The sequence below is a fragment of the Heterodontus francisci genome, chromosome 32 (genome assembly GCF_036365525.1).
Source record: "Heterodontus francisci isolate sHetFra1 chromosome 32, sHetFra1.hap1, whole genome shotgun sequence".
NCBI classification, from domain to species: domain Eukaryota; kingdom Metazoa; phylum Chordata; class Chondrichthyes; order Heterodontiformes; family Heterodontidae; genus Heterodontus; species Heterodontus francisci.
The window spans coordinates 13502035-13523927 of NC_090402.1; the positions used below are offsets into that span (position 1 = coordinate 13502035).

Consider the following 21893-nt stretch of genomic DNA (forward strand, 5'->3'; position numbering starts at 1 on the left):
GGGAATACAACTGTAGTTTGTTTAATCTCTCCTCATAACTTAACCCTTGGACATAAGATCTTAAGAAATAGGTGCAGGGGTGGGTCATTTGACCCCTTGGGCCAGCTCTGCCATTCAACAAGATCATGGCTGATCTGATTGTGGCTTTAACTCCACTTTCCTGCCTGCTTCCCCCCCCCCCCCCCCCGTCCCCGTCCCTTAATTCAGCCTTGAATATAATTAATGACCCAGACTCCACTGCTCTCTAGGGAAGAATTCCAAAGATTAATGACCCTCTGAGAGAAGAAATTCCTCATCTATGTTTTGAAAGGGAGACCCCTTATTTTGAAACTCTGTCCCCTAGTTCTAGATTCCCCCATGAGGGGAAACATCCTCTCAGCATCTACCCTGTCAAGCCCCATCAGACACTCATATGTTTCAATAAGATCACCTCCCATTCTTCTAAACTCCAATGAGTATCAGCCCAACTTGCTCAAACTTTCCTCATAAGACAGCCCCTACATCCCAGGAATCAGCCTAGTGAACCTTCTCTGAACTGCTTCCAATGCAAGCATGCCGCTCAAGTAAGGAGACTAAAACTGTACACAGTACTCTAGGTGTGTTCTCAACTATGCCCTGTACAGTTGTAGCAAGACTTCCCTACTTTATACTCCACACCCCCTTGCAATAAATGCCAACATCCTATTTGCCTTTCTAATTAGTTGCTGTACCTGCATACTAACTTTTTGTGATTCATGTACAAGGACACCCAAATTCCTCTGTACCTTAGCATTCTGCTGGCTGTCATTATAAATAATCTGGTTTTCTATTCTTCCCACCAAAGTGGGCAACTTCACATTTTCCGACATTATACTCCATCTACCAAATTCTTGCCCACTCACTTACCTATCTATATCGCTTTGCAGACACTTTGTGTCCTCCTCACAACTTGTTTTCCTATCTATCTTTGTATCGTCTGCAAATTTGGCTGCAATACACTCTGTTCCTCATCCAAGTCATTAATGTCGATCGTACAAGTTGAGGCCCCCGCACGGATTTCCTGTGGCACTCCACTAGTTACAGTTTGCCAACCTGAATATGATTCATTTATCCTGACTGTGTTTCCTGTTAGCCAAACCTCTATGCATACTAATATATCGCCCCAAACACCATGAGCTCTTATTTTATGTAGTAACCTTTTATGTGGCACCTTATCCAATGCCTTTTGGAAATCCAAATACACTACATCTACCAGTTCTCCTTTATCCATCCTGCTTGTTACATCCTCAAAGAATTCTAATAAATTTGTCAAAGACGATTTCCAGGTATCATTCTGGTAAATCTATGCAGCACTCCCTCCAAAGCCAATATTTCCTCAAGGTTGGTGCCCAGAGTTGCTCCAGTACTCAAGGTGTGGTCTAACCAGGGCTTTGTATAACTGAAGCATGACTTCTCTCTTTGGCCTCCTTATCTCGAGAGACAATGGGTAAGCGCCTGGAGGTTGTCAGTGGTGTGTGGAGCAGCGCCTGGAGTGGCTATAAAGGCCAATTCTAGAGTGACAGGCTCTTCCACAGGTGCTGCAGAAAAATTTGTTTGTCGGGGCTGTTACACAGTTGGCTCTCCCCTTGCGCTTCTGTCATGACTTCTACTCCCGTGTATTCTAGTCCTCTAGATATAAAGGCCTGGATTGCATTAGCCTTTTTGATTGCTTTCTGTACCTGTTCATGACATTTTTAATCTATGTACCTGGACCCTCAAGTCTCTGGATTTCCACTGTTCTTGCTTTTCACCATTTAGAAAGTAGGCTGTTCTATCCTATTTAGATCCAAAGTAGATGACCTCACATTTGCCTATATCAAAATCCATTTGCCACGATTTTGCTTATTCATTTAATGTCAATATCTCTGTAATGTTATGTTTCAATCTACACTGTGCCTTTGGTCAAGCTACCAATGCAACTGCTGTTGCACTCTATGCAGGTTGTAACTTCCTGTACCAGTTATGATACTGAGACAGGTATTTTAATCGATGCCCTCATTCAGTAAGGTCCGTTCTGGAATCTGCTTCAGTGTACTCCTGTGTGTTAACAGCAGAATGAGTCTGCAGGATAAATCTGCATGAGGAGTATTTGTGCTTTCAGATTTTAATTCTCCTTTCCCTTTTCTCAGTAGTGAACCAGCTTGGGGGAATGGTGCATCAAAGGTAAGTAACAGATTGTTGTAATTATTGTCTGTCTATCTGTATTATGTATGCGAGTGTTCTATCCAAATTTAAGCTTCTCCAGAGCAATTGGTGCCAGATGCTAAAAGAAAAAATATTTTTCAAATTTTTTTGTTGTATGTGATCCCTGTCACACATGGTTCCATTAGAAAGTGTGTAAACGTAGGATCACCCAATATAGTGATGTATGCATCATTAACATAGGCATGCAATCTGCAAACAAAATTGGCTTACGCTTGTACTACAGCTATGTCTACAGCCCCACTGCAGACTTTTGTATTGGCTTATGTGCTTTGCAGCGCAGTTTCTATTAGTTACATTACATGTATGGGTGTGGCTGCCAGCATCAGTAGTTCCAGAAAGTGCATTGTAACTGCGGTGAGATTGTGGAAATTTAGCAGTTGTGATTATTCTTGAGATGTAATGTTTCTACAGTTGTAAGGTGTTTGCCCACATTTTTGGAGTGAGTGGTTTGTACTGACATATTTGTACCATGCGTGGGTGCCCCACTTTCTCTCTCTCACCATCCTCCCAAAAAAAACGCACCAAAAATATTTTCTAGCGAGTTTTCGAAAAAGGCTTAGCTGTATGTTGCAGAAGCTGTTGGATTCCGACATGGTGCAGCGGAGAAGGATTAAAAATTGGATCTGCTCCTGCAATGCTTTTCTCTTAGTTCAGCTGTAAGAACTTACTATCATAGTGCAGAATGAAGGCCAGATGGTTGCTCAAAGGAGGGAGAAACCATCTGATTTCGTTCGTTTTCCATCCCTCACATCCCAAAACCACTAATATCCAGAGCTGCCAAAGCCAACTGTGCTGTTGGCTGAAAGAATCACAGTTTTGAGAGTTTTAAAAGGGAAAAAATGGCCAGCTTGAAAGTAGCCAGTTCCTTACCTTGAACTCAGTGACCCGTTTACTGTGAGTAAAGCCTGGAAACAGCTTCCCAGCATGTAATTTTGGCATAATTGTGAAGAGGAATATAATCCAGTTATCTTGGGGATTAATGGTGTACAAGGTGCATGTAAACCAGGATATTTCAATCTGTTTTTTGTAAACTGCACCTTTTCAAATTATTCTTTCAGGACTATAATGTCTGAAGAGTACAAAGTGCCTGATAAAATGGTTGGATTTAGTAAGTATGAAACTTTGAGGATATACACAGTTTAAGTTGCAGGTTATTTTAAAAATGCAGTAAATTGCATTTAAATATTTGTACAAAATGTTTGTTAATTATGCTGATCTCACTCGGCTAGATTGATATTTTCCCATTTTTGGCATTTAGAATCTTTGCTGGATCTCAGTGTTTGTTGTAGAGTTGAATGTTGTAACCATGTTTTAAAAAAAAAATAAAAATTGGAATCAAAATGTTTTATTTCAACCAGTGCAAAATGACTTGGAAAATTAGGTACCACAGTTGGTTGAAATAATAATTGTTTTGAAGCCCAATGATAGCCTGATCATTACATGATGCATAAAGCTGCTGCAGAGTAATAAAACATGATTTCATGCTCTAGTTTTGCCTGCATGGCAGGTTCCTGACCTCAGCTGGTTTCTGTTTAGGGAGTGGGGTGGCAGAGAGAAGACTACAGAAAGTAGCCTTTCACTGGAGAGTTACCGAATTTGGATTGGTATTGTATACCACGTGGTTGCTGGTACATTTTATAGAGGATGACAGATGTCAGTCTAGTGATTCTCTGACTTATGCAGGAGAGGAAAAAAGTCTAGGCTTTTTTTTGTTCCTTGTATCTTGCCTTATGCCCTGCTGAATTTTTTCAACTGCTCAGCACATGACTGGTGTGAGATGCATGTGTTCCATTAGCTATACCACAAATGGGGACAAAAAACATAAGACTTCAGTCAGTGGCTATATGCTTCATTTTTAAAAGAACAAAATGGTAATTTGATAAGATGTGAGTTCGGTGCAGCAAAATTTGAATAGTTGGTGGTTGATCTGTGTAGGGGGATGTTGAACCAAATAGAGATGCTCACCTTAATAGGAGTGAGTGTCACCTTTGGTTTCACTTATACACCTGGTGGTTAGTTATAGGGCAATAGTTGGAGAAGCCTGGCAATGGATTGCCTACTTAAGTTTCCTGTCAGGGAGAGAAGCTTTTAAATGGATTTTTAAAAAAATTGTATAAATCTTACAGGGTCATCACTTTAAGTAACTTACAATAAGTGGTTTGATTTGACAATATGCCCATTTTGCCTGCATGAACTGCAGCTCAGAATTGAATGGAACCCATAGCATGTATCTGATTGCAATGTTTTACTTAACTCAGTTACTGCTACAGAGGATTTACTTTAGAGGATATGGGGGTTGAATGTCAGGCAAAGTTTTGAAATTCCCCAGTGTTCCCAAAGACTGTCTAGGTGTTGGCTTATTTTTGTTGCCCTACTTTTGTCACCAAGTTTCCTCCCATAGCCATGTAAGCTATGAGCTTCCATGTGTAGATTAATGCTTCCACATCATCTCTTAGTGGGAGGTGTTCACTTGTGGGGTAGGATCTGCTGCATCATTCTCTTCTTCTATTGGTGGAATGTTCTTATGCTCCAGCCAAGAATTGGTGAAACTCTGAGCTACACAAAGGTGTAGTTTGAATGTTGGTCATTTCTGGGATGCCAGTTAGCATCCACCACTTTGAGTCTCAGCTTATTGCTGCTGAGTTGCATGTTTAAATATTACTTGCATGTAACAGAGGTAACTTTTTATAGTTCCTTGCAGATGACCATTCCAATGTTCTATATATTTTGCATTAGATGCGCCATGAAAGTTGAACCCTGGTTATCTTTAGACAGACCATATTCAAATCCAGTCTATATAAACCAGAACAGGGTTGCTTTCTCTTTAAGCTGGTTTTGATATTCCTGCCCTCCTATTGACCCAGATTATTACTATTGCTCTCTTCAGTAATTGGCAGGGGAGGAGAACAGATATCTCGGATACAGATGGAATCTGGCTGCAAGATTCAGATTGCACCTGGTAAGCACTTGGCTGTTTAGATTAGGCTGGATCATCTTTAGTTTCTGGTTTAAAAAAAATACATTCATGCACCTTACAAGTCTCTTTTAAAATGCATTTGTTTGTCTTCGATATTGTGATGTACTCCTGCTACCATTATTATCTAGCCAATATAGGTTGATGTGCAATATTGATACTGTTCTGGGATGACAAATATTGTCTTAAATGCTTCAGTAGTAATGCTATGATACCAGGAATTCTCATTTCCTGTTGAGCTAACTTTCCTTTTTGCACCCCCCAAGATAGTGGAGGTCTCCCAGAAAGGTCCTGCACATTGACAGGCTCCCCAGAGAGCATAGAGTAAGTGTTGTCTGTCTTCTGTTCTCCTGAGTACGTTTGTCAAATTAAGCTACTGTAAAATCTAATGTATAATTTGCACTTTCATGCACGCTGTTGTATTTTTGTATCCCGTTTCCCTCCCATAAATATTCTTGCCTTGCCGACCATCCTCCCCTCTGCCATCAAAGCCCAGGGGTGCTGAGGTTAATCATAGCACAGCTACTGCTGCTCTGACTTGACACCCTTGTACTTGAAAGCTAGTAGTCTATGTGGCTAAGTGCTGAATGTTACCGTTACCTATTAAGGACAAGGGGTCCACCAAATTATATTCATCCAAGATCCAATAGTATTGATCTTGCTGAGGTCCAGGACCAACTCTGCATGTTCAGCTATCAAAAGCAGTTGGAATATTATTTCAGCAGCTGCATTCTTTTCATCCTATGCATTTGTTTATGTCCAGTGTCAAAAAGAGAAACTTGAATTTCACTTTAAACTAGAGGAATTGCTAAACTTGTGTAAGATCGATTTAGGTGCTGCTTTAGTTGACCCCAGAGGGTTGGAACGGGCAAGATAAGATAGATGACTGTTACATCTACACACTCGCATGAATGTGCATAGTTAGCTTCGATTGAGTGATGATTAACCAAATATCAATAGTAGGGACAAAAGTTGCCTGACAGCTGTACTGCCAAGTCTTCCGTGGTCTACAGTGTGTTTCCAAAACCTGACAGATTATGGTCTGCCTCTGAGGACCTCTACTAGGATAATAGCTTAAATATAGGATGACTTATACACTGGTATGATTTGCATGGTTTTTACTGAAGGGAAATAAGACTTTGTGTAGATTTTACAGTAATCCCTGCAGGGTTTGTTTAAGGACTTTTTTTTGTCTTTTGACTCTTGTTTTGAAATGCCTTTTACCACACTGATATGACCATGATGTGTCATTTCTAGAACAAAAGGTGGTAAAAGCAGCAGCACATTTGCCTGTGGCTTGTAATCTTTTCTTAATGTTTCTGAGCAACATTCCCCACTTCAAACTTCCTGTCTTCTGCCAATGACACATTTGAGTCACTGTGAAGAGATGCACGAGAATTGTGATTCTCCTCTTGTTCCTTCTCTCCCCTTTTCGAAGTATAAGGCAGCACCCAACCTCTGCTTGATGTCTCCACCTGATAGGAAAGGTAGAATTGTGGGATTTGACCTGCAAATTTACATGTCCTGTGCTACAGCACGTTTGAGTGCTGCTATGTTGAAACCCTATCCTGGGGAAATTGGGCTCATGGAACACTCTGCCTGAAATGGACTGAATTTCTCTGGCAGCAAAGTAATTAATAAACCCTTTAATATTTTGACCAAACGATTGTAGCAAAAGTACATCAGTCTGATACTATGAAATTCCTGTGGAGTATTTTGTTGAATGCAATTTAATTACTTCAGTCATGCGAACTATGTTTGAATTGTATAGTTCTGTACTTTTAAGACTGATTTGGCTGATCACTATGATGCGCTGGTTTATTAATCAGAGAAGCGAAAAGACTCCTAGGACAGATTGTGGATCGGTGTCGGAACGGACCTGGCTTTCACAATGACATTGATAGCTCCAACAGCGCTATACAGGAAATCCAAATCCCAGCCAGCAAAGTGGGCCTGGTCATTGGCAAAGGAGGGGAAACCATTAAACAACTGCAGGTAAGAGAAGCCTGTGACGATATGGTGGAGTGACTTTTATCACATATCTTCAATTACTACAAACATATTACGTGATTCCAAAATCTGAGAATTAATCGGGCCCAACAATTTATTGGTCTGACCTCCTGTGTTGTGTCTGAAAATTCAGGACAGACTGATACATTCCAACAATTTAGCCTGCTGTTCTGAATTCATCAGCACAGTACAAGCAGAGTTCATTGCACAGTGTTGTGACCAAATTTACTTAAGCGTTTTGCTACTGATTTGTTAGTGGAAAACTGAATTAAGCTAATAAGTTTTTAATTTTCAATGCTGTAAATTCATGATCACAAATTGCTTCCACCAGTGACAAACCTGTAACTTTCAGTATTATACCCTAATGTGTTCAGGTATTCTTCAGACTCAGCCTATGATTGGTTAAGACACATCCTATGATTGGTTAGGGTGGCACAGTGGTTAGCACCGCAGCCTCACAGCTCCCGCGACCTGGGTTCAATTCTGGGTACTGCCTGTGTGGAGTTTGCAAGTTCTCCCTGTGTCTGCGTGGGTTTTCTCCGGGTGCTCCGGTTTCCTCCCACAAGCCAAAAGACTTGCAGGTTGGTAGGTAAGTTGGCCATTGTAAATTGTCCCTAGTATAGGTAGGTGGTAGGGAAATATAGGGACAGGTGGGGATGTGGTAGGAATATGGGATTAGTGTAGGATTAGTATAAATGGGTGGTTGATGGTCGGCACAGACTCGGTGGGCCAAAGGGCCTGTTTCAGTGCTGTATCTCTAAACTAAACTAAACATCATTTACCACCTGGTTTTTCATATTTCAAGTCTACAAAGTATGGGAAGTTCATGCATCAACCATCACACTTCCTTGAAATTCTACATACAGCTCTCCAGTATTTTTACTTTGAATATGGGTCCACACTCCTGTGGGCTGCTTAGGCACAGCCATAGAGCTTCACAGACCACCTTCAAATGTTAAATCAGTGTTTTATGGAACCTCGTTTAGACCACACTTTGGGGTACTCTGAACAGGTCTAGTCTCCATATTATAGAAAAGATATAGAGGTACTGGAGAGTGTAGAAAAATAGATTTGCTAGGGTACCACCCAAACTCTGGGAGGTTGTAACGATCAGAAAAAATTGAACTGACTGGGGCTCCTTCCTTTGGAAAAGAGAAGACTGAGGATTGACCTGATCGAGGCCTTTAAGATTATGAAAGGTTTGATAGGGTACAGGTAGAGATGTTTCCATTTGTGGGGAAAACCAGAACAAGGGACCATAAATATGAGGCAGTCATTAATGAGACCAATAAGGAATTCAGGAGAAACTTCTTTACCCAGAAAGTGATGAGAATGTGGAACTTACTACCAGCAGGAGAGCATTTTGGTGGTAGTGATCATAATTCAGTCAATTTTAACATAATTATGGCAGAGGACATGGATCGAAAAGGAGTTAGAGTTCTCAATTGGGGTAAGGCCGATTTAGTGAAAGGTAAATCGGTGTCAGAGCAATGGGAGGCATTCAAAGGGGAGATTCAAGGGTTTCGGAGTAAACATGTTCCCAAAAAGAAAAAAGGTTGGATGGCCAAATCTAGAGCCCCATGGATGTCAAGGAGCTTACAGGGTCAGATAAGGCAGAAAAGGAAAGTTTATGTCCGACACCGAGAACTCAATACTAGAGAAAGCCGAGAGGAGTATAGAAAATGGAGGGGTGAAATCAAAAAGAAAATTAAGATAGCTAAGAGAGGGCATAAAAGAATATTGGCAAGCAAAATCGAGGTGAATCCAAAGATGTTTTATCAATACATTGAGTAAGAGGATAACTACGGAAAGAGTAGGGCCCATAAAAGACCAAAAAGGTAACCTATGTGTAGGGGCGAAAGATGTTGGTGTTCTTAATGAATACTTTGCGTCTGTCTTTACAAAAGAGGGGAACGATGCAGGTATTGTAGTTAAGGAAGTGGAGTGTGAATGCCACAGATACATGAATGGGCAGGAAGAAAAGAGATACAGAAGCTTAGAAAATAGGCGACATGTTTAGAGAGAGGATCTGGATCGGCGCAGGCTTGGAGGGCCGAAGGGCCTGTTCCTGTGCTGTAATTATCTTTGTTCTTTGTTCTTTGTTCTTTATTGGATGTGATAAACATAGGGAGAGAGGAAGTATTAATGGGATTAGCATCCTTGAAAGTTGATGAGGACTGGAAAAATGCAGCTATGAGGAAAAATTGGATAGGCTGGGGTTGTTCTCATTGGAACAGATTGAAATGTACAAAATTGTGAGGGGCCTGGATGGAGTGAATGTGAAGGTCCTATTTACCTTAACAGAGAGGCCAGTGACTAGGGGGCATAGATTTAAAGTGATTGGTAGAAAGATTCGAGGGGAGAATAGGAAAAAATTTTCACCCAGAGGGTGATGGGGGACTGGAACTCACTGCCTGAAAGGGTAATAGAGGCTGAACCCTCAACTCATTTAAAAGGTGGCTGGATATGCACCTCAAACGCCGTAACCTACAGGGCCACGGACCATATGCTGGAAGGTGGGATTAGACTGGCTCGTTTTTTGGCCGGTGCAGACACCATGGGCCAAGTGGCCTCTTTCTGTGCCGTAAACTTTCTGATTCTATGATTCTACTACCACAAGGAGTAGTTAAGGCGGCTTGCATAACTGCGTTTAGTTAAACACGAGGGGAAAAAGAAACAGAAGGATATGGTGATAGGGTTAGATCAGGAAGGATTGCAGGAGGCACGTGGAGCATAAGCACAACATAAACCTATTGGGCCGAATGACCTATTTCTTTTCTGAGAGTACTATGTAATGCAACCTCTTCATTTAGAATGTTTTGAGTTCAAGCTTCCCGGCTGGACTTGAGCACATAGATTGATACTTCAGTGCAGTTCTGGGAGAGTGCTGCATTGTTGGAGGTGCTGTCTTTTGCTTGAGATGTTCAATCAAGCCTGTGTTGAAGTGGTACTATTCAAAGAGCAAAAGAGTTCTCCTGGTGTCTTGGCCAACGTTTATCCCTCATCCATAACGGATAAACCGGACATTTATCCAGCTGCTTGTGGGACTTTACTGTCCACAAATTGGCTGCTGTGTTTGCCTAAAGAACAGATTCAAAAGTAATGCAGTGTCTGTGAAGCACTTGGCATTCTGATGACATGAAAAATTGTATAGATGCAAACTTGTTTCAAGTTTCTTCTATTCATTTACACATATCTCAAGTTTCCGATAATTAACAGACCTTAGTGTTTTCATTTAGGATTCATCCACTAATGGGGGTAACAGCATTAAGAGCAGCTCCTTGCAAACTTCCAGGCCCACAAAATTTGTAAAGGCACAAACCAACGAGTGTGCAATACATTCATAAATAGAACCAAGTTGCCTGAGATCAGTGGGCTGAATAGCTGGAGCTCTAAGGCTGCAAGTGGCTCACGGATCATTGTTTGGACATCTTTGCTGCATCATGTTTTCTGCTATTTGGTCCATTGCCTTCTTACAGCTTTGAAGTTGCTGCACATCCTCAAACAATAGTGGAGAACTCAGTCCTGGCTAATAAAGCAGGTGATTGGCTAACACTTGTCATATGATGTCCTGTGAAAGCATCATTCCATCTAAATCAGCCGTAATTGATCTGTAGAGTTTGAATAACATTCAGCAAAATGTAACTTTAATTTGTAATAGAGTTTAACTATCTTTAATCATTTGGTTTTGAGGTAGAGAGGAAAGAGAAAACATAGGTGCTTATTCCGAAATGAGCACCTATAGTGAAAAAAGAAAAACTTGCATTTCTGTTGTGCCTTTCATGACCACCGGACATCCCAAAGTGCTTTAAAGTCACTGAAGTACCTTTTGAAGTGTAATGTAGGAAACGTGGCATCTAATTTGCACACAGCAAGCCCCCACTGAGAAATATATTATCACGTGTGATAACCAGATAATCTGTTTTAATGATGTTGATAGAGGGATAAATATTGGCCAGGACACCAGGAAGAACTCCCCTGTTCTTCTTTGAAATAGTTCAATGGGATCTTTTATGTCCACCTGAGAGAACAATGGGGTTTAACGGCTCATCCAAAAGACAACACCTGTGACAGTACAGCACTCCCACAGTACTGCACTGGAGTGTCAGCCTAGATTTTTGTGCTCAAGTCCTGGAGTGAGGCTTGAACCCAGAACCTTCTGACTCTGAGGCGAGAGTGCTACCCACTGAGCCAGAGCTGACCATGGTCATGTCAAAAAAAGGTTTGAATGAGCTATATTAAATTGCCTCTCGTGCAGCTCACTCTGCATAGCTGCGAATACCTGAAGATGCTGCAGCAGGATTACTCGATGATGACTAGTTGGGGCTTAGTTTTTCTGACTATATGCTAGGTTACAGACTTCCAATCTAATTAGTGCTATGCAGTCTTTATCAACCTTTGCAGTAGTTATAAACATAAATGTGTTTCCCTTGGGGGAATAAACAGTGCTATAGTATTTCCTGTACAATGAGGATTCTTTAGATAGGTACAAATGAGGCTTGTGGCATTTAAGGGAAATTCCAGGATAGGCTAAAACTGGGCCTTGCCCTTCACCTTTTGGTTGATATGAGTGTGTCCTTGGCCATCTGTTTCAGAAATTACTTGTGAGATGGGAATCCTTCCAAATGGACTTCACTTTCCAAGTGTAGATGCATGATGCGGCATCATTTGTGTCTTGGCTTGCAAGACCCACTGGTCAGCGTTCTCAATGAGCAACTAGGGAATAGGGGAGGACCACTGGCAGCCCAAGTGATGTCATATTTTCACAGCCCAGAAATGGAAATACAAAGATAGCAATCCAGATTGAGATGCCAGGCACCTCATAACTTTTTATTTAAACACAAATCTGAGAATACATTTGTCAGCTGAATACCATAGGATGAGCCAGTCTTCGCTTAAGTGTGAGTATTCCTTCAACTAAACTTTGTCCCATTTGTTTGAGGCTCTCCATAAACTCGTTGGTCATTCTTGCAAGAATGCAAAAAGTACTCTTGAGGGGAGGTTGTTAATGTTCCATAATTGTGTTTTTTTTTTTGACAATGCACTTTTTAGGCAGAGGGAATGGAAAAGAGGCAGAAGTACTTTGTATGCAAAAAATGTGATCCATGAGTTTTTTCTTGCTGAGATTGAAAGAACACTGTGAACGTTCGCAATCCTTTCTCTGGATGCAAACAACTATACTGCATAATTTGGTACATTGAACTGAATTTTACTGTGGCTACTTAGGCACAGATCATGAAGCTTCAAAAAGCAACCTACATCTTTGCTTCTCAATAGTCCTCTACTGTGAGAAGTTATCTATTCATTTGTCACTTTTTAAATTACATTTCTTTTTATGGCAAATAAAAGTGTTAAATCCACCTACCTGTCTAATCCTGAGCAACTTCATCCCTTAAAGGAGGTTGCTTTGCATTCTTGAGCATCAAAAAACCCAAAACCATAAACTTAAAGAAATATCCCTGACTAAAGTTAACCAGGTGACTGGGCCAATGAATGTGATAACCTTCATTTTAACTGATTAATTATTGGAGTGTTTGTGTCTACATGTGGGGGCATGATCCTTCCTTCCTTCCTTTTTCAGGAGAGGACTGGTGTAAAAATGATAATGATTCAGGATGGACCACTTCCCACAGGTGCAGACAAACCACTGAGGATTACAGGAGATCCTTACAAAGTACAGGTGAATTGACCTCAGTATCTTTAGCTGAAATAATGAGAGTGCTGATTAGCACATGGTTTCCTTGTAATTTATCCCAGTGTACCTCGGTCTGCCGTGCATTAAAATTGTGTTTACCTAACAACACTAAAGTTCAGGGTGCACACTGACTTTGTTTTCATGACAATACTGCCATTTTAACTCACCATGTTGACTGTGCTTTACGCTTGGTAAATTGGGGAACGGTATATTCTGAGTCTTCGGTTCTGGGAGAATAGGTGCAAATTTTTTACAATGTCGTGCCATGTTGAACAAAATTGCAGAGACTGAAAATATGAAATAGGTACAGAATGCTAGACATGGGGCATTCAGTCGTTGAAAAGATAGTTTGATGTGTCAGTGTAAATATGAAGTTCTTTGAAATTTTTATTTAATTATATCTATGGAAACGACTGGAAATTATTTTGCACAGAACTTCCCACATTTTCTGTGTATTTTAGGCCCTCTGTATTTCCCCACCCCTACATGCCTGTGTACGTAGGTGCCAGATTCTATGGGTATCCATGCATGCAGACACATAAGCCCTCTGATGAATACAGGAGATAGGCTGCCGATGCCCCTCAATTAAACTGCCTGGTAGGGCTACCATGTACAGAGAATCTCAATGTCAGGGCAGAGAAACAACCTATTTGGTCTATCAGCTCTGCTGGTATTTTTTTCTGTACATGAACCACTTATCTAATCACACTCTCCTTGCTTCCATTTATCTTTTAATTTTGTTTAGGCAATTGTCTAAATTCCCCTTCAAGCAGAATCCATCAATTCTTTTAAACAATGGTTTGTGGCAAACAATTTTACATTCTAGCTATCATCTGAAGCAATTGTTTCTCACCTACCCTTTAATTATTAGTTATCTTAAATTCCACCCTCTTAGTGGTCTGCCCAACCCATGGAAACAATCTATCATAGAAAGTTTAAGGCACAGAAGGAGGCCATTTGGCCCATCATGTTTGCGCCGACCAAAAAATGATCCTCCCATTCTAATCACACCTTCCAGCATTTTGTCCATAGCCCCGCAGATTACGGCACTTGAGGTGCATATCCAGACTCCTTTTGAATGAGTTGAGGGTTTCTGCCTCAACTACCCTTTCAGGCATTGAGTTCCAGACTATACCACCCTCTGGGTGAAAATGTTTTTCTATTCTCCCCTCTAATTTTTCTACCAATCACTTTAAATCTATGCCCCCTAGTTACTGGCCTCTCTGCTAAAGTGAATAAGCCCTTCACCTCCACTCTATCCAGGCCCCTCAAAATTGTGTACATTTCAATTAGATCTCCCTTCAGCCTTCTCTGTTCCAAGGAACCCCAGCCTATCCAATCTGAGTATTTTATCTTGAATACCTTGAAATCTGGTCAGCCCAAGTCCAAAAAGCCTAATTTCTAGTCTCTCTTCAAAGCTACAATCCTTCATCTTCAATGGGGTGTCGAGAACTGCATGCGATACTGCAGTTACAGCTTCGTTAAAGTCTTGTACAAGTTCATTTGGTTCCTCGCATTTGTATTCAAAGCCTGTAGATTAACACAGACAGGAACTTTGTTTACCTTTTTTTTTCTGGCCTTATCTACTTGTGCTGACGCTGTTAGTGACCTGTGTATGGGTGCACAAAGGTCCCTCTACTCCATTTAACATCTTAACCATTTCAGTAGTGTTATGTTTCTTCCAAAAAGTATTAATTCCCATTTCTCTGATCATACAGTGATCAGACAGTCAACATGGTTTTATAAAAGGGCAATCATATTTATTGGAGATATTTTGAGTATGTAGGGTAGATAAAAGGGAGCCAGTAGATGTGTGCTTGGATTTCCAAGACATTCGATAAGGTGCCACACAAAAGATTAATATGCAAGATCAGGGCTCATGAGTTGTGGGTAATACGTTAGCATGGGTGGAAGATTGGTTAATGGACAGGAAGCAGAGAGTAGGGATAAATGAGGCATTTTCAAGTTGACAGTCTGTAACTAGTTTGACATCATCTTTCCGCTAGTCAGTATTCTGTAATATACACCCAGTATTGTGACTGGATCCTTTGCCTATTCCTCTGCTCAATTTGAAATTGTTCTATTTTGGAGCATTTCTCTCTTTAGATTCCTGTACTCTAGTGTTATGAAATATTTTCTCTAATACTGTGTCCTGCTCTGGTAGCTAAGATCAAGAACTTGTTATGTTTTGCAGAGGGGCAAAGCAGTACTGTACTTTGCTGAGCTGATTTCAGTGACTTGCCAGCACTGAAAATGCGGGTGAAAGCGCTCATGCACTCTTCATGGCTTTGTAATTCTGTCTTTATTTAACATGGAAAATGTAAAGCATTTCATGTTTGCAGCCAATCATGGTACAGTCTTGAAAGCTGCAATTAAGGTTTACTTGCAATGATTTTTTCTCTCATGCATGGTGCTCATGCAAATTATTGATCATCTCCAATAACTTTGTTTGTTTTCCCCCTCTGCCTTTCCTTCACACTTCCAGCAAGCTAAAGAGATGGTCTTGGAAATAATCAGAGATAAAGATCAAGGTGATTTCAGGCGGAATGAATATGGTTCCAGAATGGGAGGAAATAGCGTAGATGTAAGTACTGGATTAATTATGTGTTAAAGTTATAGTACACTTATAACATTTTGAATGATTTTGGGTGGACTTTCATTCCGTTGCAGCTGCATTGCATCATACACCATGGAACACCCTGTACTTGTATTGCATCATTAGTTATGAAAGAGTTGTTTTACCTGTTGGCATGAATTGGATCTTTCATGCCAGTAAATTTATTTCAAGGTCCAAACAGCCAGATTATACTCCACACGCTCTAGGCATTCTGGTTGCATTACCTATGTTGTCAGGAGTGACAGAGATTCACTTCACAGATACTTGTTCAGTATAACCATGGTACACTGTTGAAATACATTTAGGTTGCAAACTTTGGATTATCCCCATCAATATGGATTTGAATGCACTTGAAAACATCTAGTTCTCTCTCATACCTCAGTCAATCCAGATCCTGTGAACAAAGGTTTAACTGTTAGTGATATTTTTGTTTCAAAATATCATACAAAATCTTCAATATCAGCCCTGTCAACTTAATTCCCCAATGGCTTCTGGGAGTATTCTGTGCGTAACTAAACTATTGAAACCAGGAAGGTCCAAGGTGGAATTTCTGGTCTCTTGAGCTAATCTGTTGCCAGTAGAAGCATCAATAGCAATAATATAATAAAAGCAAAATACTGCGGATGCTGGAAATCTGAAACAAAAACAAGAACTGCTGCAACCACTCAGGTCAGGCAGCATCTGTGGAAAGAGAAACAGAGCCAACGTTTCGGATCAGTGACCCTTCTTCGGAAGCATTAATAGCACCTTGGGATAAGGAGTGGAAAATTGGCAGGTTTCCTGCTCCTGATCACTATCCAGTGCCCAATGCTTAAAGTGGATATTGGGTGAGGACAGAATCAGCCTTGTTTGGTATACTTCAGGGTTGAACAATCTGGCAACAGTCATTACTGTAATGAATAATCATGTGGGGGGAAAATTACCTGATAAGACTTAAGTTCATGGAACTATAACCCAGCAAGGAGTCCATTCCTTCAGAATGGAAGTTGAGAATGTTTCTGATGGTGATAGATAAAATCCTACAAACTGTAAATGTTGGATTCTTGTTCTGCAGATCTGGCATATTTGAATAGTTGTCAGGGTTAATTATTCGTGAAGTTCTTTAGAGATGCAGGTCGATGAGTTCACCTGTCAAGAAGCAACTGGTTTGATGGGGCTAAAAGCCTTTGCTTTCCAAGACAGTCATTCCACTAATATAAAAGCAAAATACTGCAGATGCTGAAAATCTGAAATAAAAACAAGAAATGCTGGAACCACTCAGCAGGTCTGGCAGCATCTGTGGAAAGAGAAGCAGAGTTAACGTTTCGGGTCAGTGACCCTTCTTCGGAACTAGAACTGTTTTTATTCCACTAATATAAGTAGGTTGGAGTTGATGTACTGTGCTAAACATTTGTAAAGGCCAACTTACAAGAATATGTGTGAAATTTAAACTTCCTCTTTATTTCCCCCCAGGTTGCTGTACCTAGGTTTGCTGTTGGTATTGTAATAGGAAGAAATGGTGAAATGATAAAAAAGATTCAGAATGATGCTGGTGTCAGGATTCAGTTTAAACCAGGTAAGGAGGCATTGCTTAGTGTGCGAACGGGGCACTTTGCAAAGGGGTCCATTCAGTTTGGATTTTAGTACAGCACTTATTGTAGGTTGTTAAATTACTTGCAACTTTGAATGGTCACCTGTTTAAAGAAAAAGCCACTTCCCCTAATTTTCTTTTGCTGCCAAGCTCACATCAACCCTAAACATTCCTGCACCCCTCTCCATATTCTTTGAACTTGTACAATTTGGAGGCAAATGTAATTAATCAGCAAGCGCATAAATAAAGTGGTCACTCCAAAATAATATTTGACTGATCATTCTACCACAACTGATTACCAATACTTCATCCTACTGGTAATTAGTTAAAAATGTTCAGATAAAACCCACGTGCTTTACTGCTGAATATTCTTCACCGTTCAAACAGATACTATAACTTACTGAAAATGGCAATCATGCAGTTGTCTGAAAAATTAACATTTCCATAATTTTGCTTCACTAAAATCCTGCCAACAACTGAAATTGAATAGCACTTTCAAAGAGCAGTCATGATGAGCCGATTGGCCTCTTTCTGTGTTGTATCATTCTTAATTGAAGGATTTCCAGATGCAGACTGGAGAATTGCAAAATCACATTGAGCTAATTGAATCAGGTCAGACAAAGTAGCTCAGCAAAGTCCATTTCAGAGTTTAGTGGAAACATGAGTTGGGTTTAAAACAAATCCTCAGGCTATGTTGCCTCGAGGACTAGAGAGCAGGATTAAAAAGATATCCTTAAAATTCAGTTTGTGAGGGCCTTCCAAAATAATCCTATCTGACTTGAGCAGCTGCAAAATAAAACTTCCAATGACCTTTTAATAACAAGTGAATAGTCATTTCCAGTTTTCACATTTTTGTTTGTTTTTCAACCCATGCCTGTGATGTACCTCTCAATCCATGTCGTTGACGGACACCTAACACAGCAAACATTCAAATCACTGCTTAGGTCAGCAATGATGTTTCAGAAGACTGATAATTGATTAAGTTGGTGTTGAAGGAGCTTCATTAGAATGAAAAGCATTGCAGTACAACTACTCATTTTAGAAGTAAAAACAGAAAGTGCTGGAAAAACTGATGTCGGTCTGGCAGCATCTGTGGAGAGAGAAGCAGAGTTAACATTTCGGGTCAGTAACCCTTCTTCAGAACTGGCAGATATAGGAAATGTAAAAGATTTTAAGCAAGTAAAGCGGAGGTGGGACAAGAGATAACAAAAGAGAAGGTATTGATAGGACAAGGTCACAGAATAGCTGACCGGAAGGTCATGGAGCAAAGGCAAACAATATGTTAATGGTTTGCTGAAAGACAAAGCATTAGTACAGATAGGGTGTTAATGGACTGAAAACTGAACAGCCACAAGCACAAACATGAAAAAAACAGTGGGTAGGCACAGTAGAAACAAACAGAACAAACTAAAATTAAATAAACACAAAAAATTAAAAAGAATAACTAAAGATAAAAGTTAAATGGGAGGACCGTCATGCTGTGAAAGCATACTCATTTTAGAAGGTTGTTTGAAGATTGGTTGGTTCGTTAATGAGACCATTTATTAATGTAATTGCTGCCAGCTTTTCATTTCCAGTTAACTGATGGTTTGTATACGTATTTGCTGGGGAAAAGATATTAAAAGACTTTATTAAAAGTGTGATAGTGATTTTTTTTTTCCTCCCCTCTGGCCAAGTTGTATCTTCAATGAGTTTGGTTGTGTGATATTCAGGATGTCCTATGCTGCAAAAATAGGCTGTTTCATTCACTACACTGGGAAACAAGTCGATCTGTTATAATTTGGTGATTTTTGGGGTCACTGTTTCCTTTTCTGTTTTTCCAGTCCTCTGTTCCAAAGGTATCAACTCCTCCTGGCGTGAGGCTCTATGTGCACTAGGAGCTTTCAGTATGTCATTCAGGTGGCCATCCTTTATGGACTAACTGTTGACAAACTATTTAACTCTGGCGGGTGTCTCTACTATATGTGATCCTGTCTTCCCCATGTGCCATCAGCTGAGTAGCAATGCTGCCTGAATTCATTTACTTCCTTTAACACTCCCGTCTAAGGTTACTGAGGCCAGTTGTAGGATTGCACCCGCTGCTCCAGCAGAGATCGCTAATTCAGTACAGATAATTTCTGTGTGATGAGTGCAACACTTAATGATGCCTTTATTCATAGTGCCAATGAGGGAGTCTTGGGACCATTGAGAGTTATGATTATTTAGAGGTAGCAGTCATATGGTCCTGATTCTGTTTAACCCTTCCTGTGCTGTATGACATGCTACTTATCAATTAAAATATTTGACATCGGTTCAGAAAGAGTTAAAGCTGTCAGACTGGAAAAAAAAGTCATGACCATCATTAATGGGATTTCATTCAGCATTTCTCTGTCCTCCCCCAGTCTTTAAGAGACTTTTTGAGCTGTCAAAAGGAAGTGTGCATCTCTCACTGACCTGTTTCTGCTTCCAGATGATGGTATAATGCCAGACAGAATTGCTCAGGTGATGGGACCTCCAGATAGGTGTCAACATGCTTCTCATATGATTAGTGAACTCATTCACACCGCACAGGTGAGGAAGTAAATGCTTTTATTAAGCAAACAAAAAATAGGTGTGGCGTTTCCACTTATTTCTGCTGTTATTTCGACATAGTCCGGGCATAATTGAACAAACCAGCTTAAAAGATTTGGGAATTTTAACTTCCAGTTATGTACATAATCAGTGACACTCCTGTTTCCCGCAATCTGTTACACTGGTTCAATTCACCTGAGTGAGGCCCCAGCCACAAAACTTGCCATGACCCTCCAGGTTGAAATTGTGCTGGTTTGGGAAGGCTCTTCAAATTGCACTCATTTTCTTGGGTGCACAGGCACTTGTAGGCACATTTTCATATCAAAAAATATTTTATGTACTCAGAAATTGATTTGTATACACCAATAACATTATTAAATGGTTCAATAGTTTTTTTGTCATTTTCATTGATTTTAAGTCGGGTTACTTAAAGCTGGAGGAATGGACATCCTAATTAAAAATCCTTATTTTTGGTGCTAAGACCATTTTCAACAGTATTAAGACAGCACCAGGTTACCACACTCAAGTACATCAAGGGATACTTTTTAATGGGGAGAAAAACAATTCCATTCCATTACACTGCTCAGTTGCACTGGTTCATGGAAGCTTTTATGTTTGTGACTATGCAAATTAATTTAGCAGTAGCATGAACTAGCACAATTTCAAACACATTTTGTATGCACTTTTGCGATTACATCCAAAGTGGAAACACTACCCATAATTATAGTTTAGCAAATCTATTGATTGCTTTATTCTTGTTCATTAGTCGCGTTATTTAATTTTACCTCAATCGTTTTTTTTCTCCATTCCTTCCTCACCTAGATTTCTTCCCTTCTGAAGGTACTGGCGCACTCTGGGATAGGATTCCATGGGCACCTCACCCAAGGGGCTATCCTTCGTATATAAGCCAAGACGCTTAAGTGTTGGCAAACTAATTCAATAGGCTTCAATGCTTAATATTATATTTCTTTGCTGCTGCTAATTTCATATCTACTTGATTTTAAAGGAAACCTGCAGTAAACATGAGGCTTAGTTTGTTATTGATCTTTTAGTGTCGATTTAAGAGAAATCCCTATGCTCAACCAATTCTTCAAAAATTGGTTTAAGTTTTGTAATTAAACTAAAATCAAAGCATTATATAAAATTAGGGACAGAATGGATAACTTTGAAATGTGGCCTGAGTTATGTCGGCAGGGTTTATTCCCTCCCCGTAACCCTGATTCATCCTGATATTTGGTCTACACTCCACATCTGAAATGCCATGGGAGCGCTGACTAGTTCTTTAAATATCCTGACTGTGGGTGCAATGTTGGTGTTTAAAGCAAAAAAATTTTATTCTGCCCCATTTATATTTGCCTGTTTCAGTTTAAATAACTATATTAAACTATTGCATAGCTTTTGATGGCGGAATAGGACCTACTGAAATACCAGGACTAATTTATTGAACCCATGAAGTAAATTGATATGTTGCAATACTAGTTTCATTCCATTAGATGGAGTGTATTTACACAGCTCAATGATTGCTTCTGTTTGAAGTAGAACAGTGCTGCAACTGGGTGGACTTTAGTGACAGTTCAGTTCAATGCCCGTCAGTTCCTGGATCATAAAACCATTCGTCCACCCTGGCATTAAAAAGAATCAATTTATCTGCCTCTGCTCAATGCACTTGGACGCTATTAATTAAAATCTTAGTGTCAATAGTAGCAAAGCTATATTTGTATCTGCTCTGCATTGTTTAATACATATTCATTCTTTCAGGAGAGAGATGGTCAATCTGGCTTTGGCGGTCCTGGAAGAGGACGGGGTAGGGGTCGCAGTGACTGGAATATGGGACCCCCAGGTGGCATGCAGGAGATAACGTATACAATACCCGCTGATAAATGTGGCTTAGTTATTGGAAGAGGTATGATGATCTGACAGCGAATAATTGTGGTAAACTTAGTAGTTAACTGAAAACTTTGCAATACTATGGTAATGACTGTATAACTATAGAAAATTATGACAGTGAAAGAAAACTAGAAATGGCATAGCAGAGGCTTTTACTGGGGGGACGCATTTTTGGTAAGGGAGAGTTAATTAATACGGTGTCTGTTCATTAATTCGGCATTTTTTTTATTTGTTCATGGGATGTGAGTGCCACTGGCAAGACCAACATTTACTGCCCGTTCCTAATTGCCTTGAAGAAGATGTGGTGAACCACCACCTTGAACCGCTTCAGTTCAAGTGGTGTAGGTACATCCACAGTGCTATTTGG

The 21893-nt window shown here is 40.2% G+C and overlaps 1 protein-coding gene across 6 annotated transcripts in view; it reads left to right on the forward strand.

Moving 5' to 3' along the window:
* Positions 1 to 21893, forward strand: part of fubp3 (far upstream element (FUSE) binding protein 3) — a 134545-nt gene that overhangs the window by 44116 nt on the left and 68536 nt on the right. For 5 of the 6 annotated variants that reach the window (XM_068012272.1, XM_068012271.1, XM_068012273.1 and 2 more), the window contains exons 3-12: positions 2148 to 2181; positions 3282 to 3331; positions 5111 to 5182; positions 5464 to 5521; positions 7027 to 7192; positions 12789 to 12887; positions 15388 to 15486; positions 16972 to 17074; positions 19539 to 19639; positions 21398 to 21542. In XM_068012272.1, coding sequence (XP_067868373.1) covers positions 2148 to 2181; positions 3282 to 3331; positions 5111 to 5182; positions 5464 to 5521; positions 7027 to 7192; positions 12789 to 12887; positions 15388 to 15486; positions 16972 to 17074; positions 19539 to 19639; positions 21398 to 21542 — 927 coding nt within the window. The remainder of the gene's footprint in view (positions 1 to 2147; positions 2182 to 3281; positions 3332 to 5110; positions 5183 to 5463; positions 5522 to 7026; positions 7193 to 12788; positions 12888 to 15387; positions 15487 to 16971; positions 17075 to 19538; positions 19640 to 21397; positions 21543 to 21893) is intronic. The other variant, XM_068012274.1, reaches the window with a different exon arrangement.